This window comes from Callithrix jacchus, chromosome 6 (assembly GCF_049354715.1).
Source record: "Callithrix jacchus isolate 240 chromosome 6, calJac240_pri, whole genome shotgun sequence".
NCBI lineage: Eukaryota > Metazoa > Chordata > Mammalia > Primates > Cebidae > Callithrix > Callithrix jacchus.
Window position 1 is genome coordinate 49,640,575 of NC_133507.1, and position 8,434 is coordinate 49,649,008.

The 8,434-nt window shown below is 34.9% G+C and overlaps 1 protein-coding gene across 10 annotated transcripts in view; it reads left to right on the forward strand.

Moving 5' to 3' along the window:
• PJVK (pejvakin) overlaps positions 1-6,287 on the forward strand; it is a 36,294-nt gene extending 30,007 nt beyond the window's left edge. For 5 of the 10 annotated variants that reach the window (XM_078327315.1, XM_035304388.3, XM_002749268.7 and 2 more), the window contains exons 2-6: positions 619-814; positions 1,350-1,491; positions 3,222-3,339; positions 5,353-5,451; positions 5,976-6,287. In XM_078327315.1, the coding sequence (XP_078183441.1) occupies positions 619-814; positions 1,350-1,491; positions 3,222-3,339; positions 5,353-5,451; positions 5,976-6,268 (848 nt within the window). In that variant the 3' untranslated portion in view covers positions 6,269-6,287. Of the gene's footprint in view, positions 1-618; positions 815-1,349; positions 1,492-3,221; positions 3,340-4,117; positions 4,241-5,352; positions 5,452-5,975 lie in introns of all 10 variants that reach the window. The other 5 variants (XM_054257477.2, XM_054257472.2, XM_054257474.2 and 2 more) reach the window with 2 other exon arrangements.
• Positions 6,288-8,434: the final 2,147 nt, after the last annotated feature.

Consider the following 8,434-nt stretch of genomic DNA (forward strand, 5'->3'; position numbering starts at 1 on the left):
AATACACATTCTCAATGATTAAAGCAACTTTTATTGTGATGGTAGTAGTAACATTATTAAGATCGACAATGCCAAAAGCTTATATAATATGAAATCTCTTATTGGTCAAATAATTTTCAAATCTATCAATTATTTTATAAATTGTTTTAACCAAGTCAACGTAGAATATGGCATATTTCTTCATCTATAAAATGGGATATTATTGGGCTTACCTATCTTATATGGTCAAATGAGATGAAAGTAATTTGTATTTATTTTTTACAATTCAACTATTATAATTGGTAAACTGAAATGTATTTGAAGGGTAGATTATATAATAAATTGATATTTTAATCAGTTCCTGCTTATACTTATTTTTTCTTTTAATCACCCAGTGGATCTTGATACTTAGTAAGTTCTGTTGGATGAACAGAAAATTTGAGTTCCTTTTAAGATTTCTGGCTATGTGTTTCTTTTTGTTGTAAGATTAGTTGAATTACTATTTTAAATCTTGGTGAGTCATGTTGGCTTTCTCTAACATTTGTGTAATTGAGTCTTCAATTGTGAATTAACATGTTACTATATGTAATCTACATGAGATAAAGACATTTTAAAAATACTAAGTTTCTTTTTGTAAAGGTATTTCATCTTATCAATTACTGAATTATGAAGATGAATCGGATGTTTCGCTCTACGGAAGGCGAGGAAACCATATTGTAAATGACGTTGGGATTAACATTACTGGATCAGATTCCATTGCAGTGAAAGCTTCATTTGGTATAGTAACCAAACATGAAGTGGAAGTATCAACATTACTCAAAGAAATTACTACACGGTCAGTATAATAATCCTAATATGTTTCAGTGTTTTCATTAAATACTTTAGCTGTATAAACTTCATTACAAAGAATGTTTAAAACATTGAAGTTGTATTTTACTATTGTAATTTGCTAGATATGTTTGAAATACATTAGTGGTATATTCAAACTTTGAATAAGGATAGATATCAGAAATCATTTGGCTTAAACAAAATTTTTAATTGTTCCACAAAATTACTTTGGCTCTGCATACATTTGCTAAATTATTAGATTGAAATAATACAGGAGTCTGTCTGCAACAAATATGGAGTCTCCTTCAACAGATTTTCAACAGATAGTTGAAAGTCTCATATTCTACATAAGCATGTTTTAAGAAAATAGAAAGCAGAAACAAATTATTACATTTCTTTTGGGTGTATTTTCTGACTATTAGGCTTGTCTTGATTTACTATTAGGTGAACTATGAATGAATAACACATGATAGCAAAAAATGTACTTGATTATATGTAATTAGATGTTATAGAGTCTTGTGGATGTATCTTCTTTATTTTAGAAAAATTAACTTTGATCACAGCTTGATACGTCAGTCAAGGAGCAGCAGAAAGGCAGTATTGTGTGTGGTCATGGAGAGCATCCGAACCACACGACAGTGCTCGCTGTCTGTGCATGCAGGAATTCGAGGAGAAGCAATGCGGGTAAACCACACTCATTGGCCTTCTCTTACTAACTAAAATGTTGCCATGGGAATTTTTTACAAGTATTGAATTCCTAGTCAGACCTGTATTTTGTCAGATGTTTTGATGAAAGAGCTGTAGTTGCATAGGATTTTGCACAGTAATGTCTGTTCTAGAATATGAAAAAAAAAACTTGGATTCTAAACATGTAATATAATGCAAAAACACTAATGCTTGTGAAATTATGTGCATACTGGAGTCTGTCAAATTACTATTTAAGTGTTGTTTTAAGAATAAAAAATTGAGTGTTTGAGTTAAATTGTTTGATTTTATTTTTAAGTGTTATAGTTTTTGGCTGGGCACAATGGCTTACGCCTATAATCCTAGGATTTTGGGAGGCTGAGGCGGGCGGATCACTTGCAATCAGGAGTTCGAGCCCAACTTGGGCAACATAGTGAAACCCTATCTCTACTAAAAATACAAAAATTAGCCAGGTGCGGTGGTGCACCCCTGTAATCCCAGCCACTCAGGAAGCTGAGGCGCAAGAATGGCTTGAACCGGGGAGGTGGAGGTTGCAGTCAGCCGAGATTGTGCCACTGCACTCCAACTTGGGTGATAGAGCAAGACTCTGTTTCAAAAAAAAAAAGTAACATAATGCAAAAACAGTAATCCTTGTGAAATTACGTACATATTGGAGTCCCTCATACTACTATTTAAGTGCTGTTTTTAGAACAAAAATTGAGTGCTTAAGTTGAATTGATTTTATTTTTTAGTGATAGAGTTTTTGCACTCTGAATTTTTAAAAGCTGAATTTATATTTTTATATTCAAATAGTTTTTTAAAGTTAATATTAACAGTGGCCGAACATGCTTTATTCAAGGTTTGTTAAATCCTTTACAAAATATTAGAGGCTATGATTGTGCCACTGCACTCCAGCTTGGGTGACAGAGAGAGACCCTGTCTCTGAAAAAAGAATTAGAAAGTTATCTGTTTTTAATTTTCAGCTCAATTATGATAATGTTTATCTTTGTCATTCAGTGACACCTAATAATGACCTGATTGGATTAAAACCAATTGTTAGAAAGATAGGATTCAAGGATAATCTTTTCAAGTCTTTGCAAATAAAAGTTATGTTCAGTACCTATATTCAGTTCCCTGTCAAATTCTGATTAACATTGGATCATTTTTGAGGCAGAAACTGAAACATCTACTTGATTGTTGGCGATTGCTTTAGAAAGCAACTAAAAGCTCTTCGGGGGCTTTGGACTGGTAGATAGGCTAGGCTGAAAACTTTAACTCTAGCACTGCTTTCTAAGATCTGCTGTCAAAAAAAAAGCTTCTACTGCAGAGCATTATGGTTGTGGTAGCACTAATCATGGGCTGGAATACTGTAAGTGAAAAAGTGCAGAGGTGTTTTCTAATATAGACTAGGAGTTTCTGTTGGACCAATTGGATCTCTGCTACAAAAAATGGTTTAATTCAAAACACACTGCCATGTGTGTACCTATGCAACTGTATTGCATGCTCTGCACATGTACCCCAAAACCTAAAATGCAATAAAAAATTAAAAAATAAAATAAATAAACAGTTAGGCTTAGACTGTCCAAAAAAAATGGTTTAATTCAAGCAGAATAATTCTTTATTAGGGAATTTCTTGCTTTGTTTTTGGATTACAGGAGATGTTTGTTTCTCCAAAAGGCTATCCTTACATGATATAATCCTTAACAATGTAATTCATTTATTCAATATAGTTTCACTTTATGGATGAACAGAATCCCAAGGGAAGGGACAAAGCTATTGTTTTCCCAGCACATACAACCATAGCTTTCAGTGTTTTTGAACTCTTCATATACCTGGATGGTGCCTTTGGTGAGTTAAGGGTCTGCATGAAATACAAGTGATTATATTTTTAAGGTGCATTTAATAGGGCGTGTGTGTTTCTCTCTCTCTCTCTCTCTCTCTCTCTCTCTCTCTCTCTCTCTCTCTCTCTCTAACAAATATAGAAGATACTTTCAGCACTGGCAATCTTATGCTTGGGTGAAATGGCTGGGAAAGGCCCTCCCTTCCCTGTTTCCCCATTCCTCTTTTCTACTTCTTGGTGAAGGTTGTAAACTCTCCACTACTCCATTTAAAATTATAAAAGCTAAAATGCCATCTACTGACAAAGCATTCCTTAACTTACACGGGGAGATAATAAATGACCTTCTCATAGGTAGTTTTTGATGGTGGTAAACAGAGGAGTAGGTAGATAGTAGCATGCCTGAAGTGTTAGGATGCTCAAACCAGGGCATCTAAAGACAACTTTTCATACTTCAGTTTTACTTATCATAGACCCAGCTTCCCCTTGTACTCTTCCTAAAAAATAACTTTAAAGGTAAAATTACTTCCTTTAAAATTGTTAATAATACCTAGGTGCAGCTCACTTTAGGTCTCTACATTTCACAGGTCTTTAAGGTTTGTTGGCCAGCTGGAACAAGCGCAGGTGTAGCCCAAAGGATCAGGAAAGGGAGCCCCTAGCCATTGTAATTGACAAATGTTTTTAGACCTGTTTTTGTTCATTTCTGCAATTTTATAGGAGGAGGGAATAGGGAGTTCAGAAAAAAAACAAAACTACATGTTAAGTAAAATTTTTTTTCTTTTTTTTGAGATGGGGTTTCACTCCTGCTGTCCAGGCTGGAGTGCAATGGCGTGATCTGGGCTCATCGCAACCTCTGCCTCCTGGGTTCAAGTGATTCTCCTGCCTCAGCCTCCCAAGTAGCTGAGATTACAGGCATGTACCACCTATGCCCAACTAATTTTGTATTTTTAGTGGAGACAGAGTTTTGCCATGTTGGTCAGGTGGGTCTTGAACTCCCGACCTCAGGTGATCCACCTGCCTCAGCCTCCCAAAGTGCTGGGATTACAGGCATGAGCCACCATGCCCCGGCAAGTAAATTGTTTTTTAAAAGAAATATTTTTAATTTTTGTGGCTATATAATATATATATATACATTTATGGGGTACATGAGATATTTTGATACAGGCATACAGTGCATAATAATCACATCATGAAAATCGGCTATCTGTTCCCTTAAGCATTTATCCTTTGTGTTACAAACAATTCAATTATACTTTCAGTTATTTAAAAATGTATAAATTCTAAGATGGAGAAAAAACTGTATGATTCTATTATTTTGACTGTCACCCTGTTATGCTTTCAAATACTAGGTCTTATTAAGTAAATTGTAATTGGATAACTTTAGGTTTTTACAGTTTTATTGATGGTTGGGAAGAATGTAAATGGACTGATACATCTAAAAGAATTTGAAATATACATATAATTTGGACTTCCACTTCTAGGAATTTATCCTACAGATATATTTACACATACATGAAATTATATGAGTACCAGTATATTCAGTACTCAATAACAAGAGATTAGAAGCAACTATAAGGAGACTAAATAATGATGCATCCTTATAACAGAATACTATGAAGCCATTAGAGCATATAATACTTTTAAGAGATATTTTTAAAGAGCTGAGTATAATATGTAACTATTTGGGCATAAATAATACCTACATGTATACATACATCTTCCTTTATGCTTGTAAAATATATGCAGTATTTCTGGAAGCATGCATAAGAAACTTAAACAATGGGTGCCCCTGAGCCCCTGAGGTAGAAGACTGTGTGTGGCAGGATTCAGGGTGGGCCAGAGACTTATCTGTCACTGTATCTCCTTTTGTTATGAATTTTGTACCGCGTGAATGTTACCTTTTCCAAAAGTTTGTAAAAGTTAACTTAAAAAAACACAATGAATGATTAGTACCAAAATTCATCACCTCATCAAACAATAAAATATGAATTAAGTTATAACGTCTTCTAAAATTTTTTTTGTAGACCTTTGTGTCACTTCAGTGTCAAAAGGAGGATTTGAAAGGGAAGAAACAGCAACATTTGCACTGCTCTACAGATTGAGAAATATACTATTTGAAAGAAGTATGTCCATTGAGGAGTACTATGTTTTTTGTTTGTTTGTTTCCTGGCCTAACACATGAGGTTATCTGTTCAGTAATCCCATCTGTTAAGGAAATATTTAAATTTAAAAGTCTGGCTGGTATGGTGGCTCATGCCTATAATCGCAGCACTTTGGGAGGCCAAGGCAGGCAGATTGCTAGAGCTCAGAAGTTTGAAACCAGCCTGGGCAACGTGGCAAAACCACATCTGTACAAAGAATTAAAAAAAAAATAGTTGGCTGTGGTGATGTGCACCTGTAGTCCCAGCTACTTGGGAGGCTGAGGTGGGAGGATCACTTGAGCTTCAGAGGTAGAGGTTGTAGTAAGTGGAGTTTGAGCCACTGCACTCCAGCTTGGGTGACAGAGCCAGATCCTGTCTCAAAAAAGATTAAAAAACAGCCAAATTATTTCATGAGGAGTGGATTCACATATTTATTAAAGCTATTTGCGTTATGTATTTTTCATTTTGAGTTCTAACACATTTCTGTTCTGCTTTTGTCCTTTTAGATAGAAGAGTGATGGATGTCATTTCTCGTTCACAGCTTTACTTGGATGATCTTTTTACTGACTACTATGATAAACCTCTCAGCATGACTGATATTTCACTCAAAGAAGGGACCCATATCCGAGTTAACTTACTTAATCACAACATTCCCAAAGGGCCTTGCATACTCTGTGGAATGGGGAACTTCAAAAGGGAGACAGTTTATGGGTGCTTCCAGTGTTCTGTGGATGGTCAGAAGTATGTGAGACTTCATGCAGTTCCTTGTTTTGATATTTGGCACAAGAGGATGAAATAAAATGAAAAGTGAATATACCATGTTGGTGTTTTAGATGCAGTTGTGCCACAAACCTTCCCTAAATTATCTAGGTTTGCTTGGATGAGTTAAATTAAAATGAGAAAAGAAAAAAGAAATTAACCTGTCTGGGTATCATATTCTGTAGGGAATCCATGAGCCTGTCATGTTGGTGCACCAGAATGTAGGGATCCATGAGCCCCACATTGGGCACCAGAATGTAGGGAGCCAGCCTGACATCACCCCAGGTATCCCGAGTTCAGCAGCAACAAAGGAATGAGAAAGACAGATAAAGAGAAAAAGTGGGACCAGGGGGACATCACTTGATTACCCTGGAGGTGACAGTGAAGGCCCCGAGCTCTGCTCATTCACACTATTTATTGATTAAAGTCACTTTGATCTATAGGGTAGGGGTGTAGTGATGGTGGGATGAATCGGTGAGCTGGAACTGGTGTACCATCCTAAGGATTGATAACAGTGGCAGTTTGGGAGTTTCACAAAACAAGAACATGTGGTTATCTTTAACTTATTATTTATGTGCAGCTGGTGGAATATGGGCCTTCCAAAGAGCCTACAAGTCTGGCTACGTCACAGTACTACGAGGGATTTTATGTCCTTGAGCACAATGTTTATGGTAGCAGAGCCGAGGTCACCCTGCACCAGATCATGAGGCATGGAGAGGTTTTCCTCCTTAGAGGCCTCCTGCGGCCTTCTGCAGTTTGTTGTTCCTTATTTATCTGTTACTTATAACCAATTTATGTAGGCACTCTGTAAATCCTTTCTCCTTTGCAGTGTTTCCCAACAATATTCCCCGTCTTTAAAGTAGAGACGATGACAATAGTGTCTATTTCTTAGGCTGTCATGAAAATTAATAATATTGTTTATATCAAAAAAGATTTACATATAAAATTCAGAATAGAGATGTTCTTTCATAAACTTGCCAGCCACTTAATCATTTTTGGGATGTAGTCTATCATTTTAGATAACTTTTTATATAATCAAGAGATTTTTCTAAATATCAATTTTATTTTCAAGCAACTTTCAATTCAACATATGATGACGAGGGCACAAGTGGCAACTTTATGGTGCTTCAAATATTGCCTTTGGTCTGGTAAAATGAGAAAAATGTGTTAATAATTTAAAGTAATCCTAAATGTTTAATTGCAGTATCAAATTGAAAGTACACTCAACTCAGCATGGGGTTTTGTATACACAGTTAACAAGGTGACTGATAGTAGTAATGGGCTGCTATTCTACAATATGCGTGTGCTCACGAGTTTTGTCTTCATAAAACTCACTACTGTCATTGTAAAGTTAAGGCAGATAAGACATGTCTGTTTCTTTGAAAATGTTTAAAACATTTAACATATTCAGTTCTGAAAGATCTTTTTAATCTACTCTGTTAAGAAAAATGAATTTTTCATACACAACCTAAATTACTTACAATCTACCTTTATTGAAATAATTGTAAAATGAATGTTAAAATTCTAGAACTCAAAATGTAGTCATGGCATTCAATGCCATATATATGCATATTGAGACAAAGTAATCATGGAGATATGAAATACTTTACACTATACTGTATGTAGAATGATTAGAAATTTATTTTTAATTACTAAATGCAAGTTTTAGAATGAATCATCTCCCTGTTCATGTGGCATTATCTGTCATTTTTTAAAAACAAGTTTAAAAGCACTTTGTATGAAAAATAATGGGACAAAAAGATTAGAATTACAAAGTTTAGATTATAGAGTGACTTATTAATATGGATACAGAGAATGGAGACAGGTTCTAAACCAAAATAAAGAATATCGAGTTACTTAGTTTACTTCAACAAAGCAGGTCTTCCTGAGGGAAGGCAATCAAAGAGTAAATGATTAAGCACATGAGAAAGTGTTAGAAAATTGAGCATAGAAATGAAGGAATATTGGGAGGAAGAAAAAGATAGTACAGATTTTTGTTTTATGAGGTGTCAAATTATGTGCTAGCCATATGTGTTATTTACTAATCTCATGGTGGTTTTACACCTATATATACTTTTGTTTTTTTTATACCTACTCATCTGAAAGCCCACTATATCTTTAAATGGAATTTTTGACAGTCTAAAGGAGTTAAAGGATGAATAATAGTTTCGAAAGAGCAAGTTTAAGAAGGTAGAAAAATCTTTAC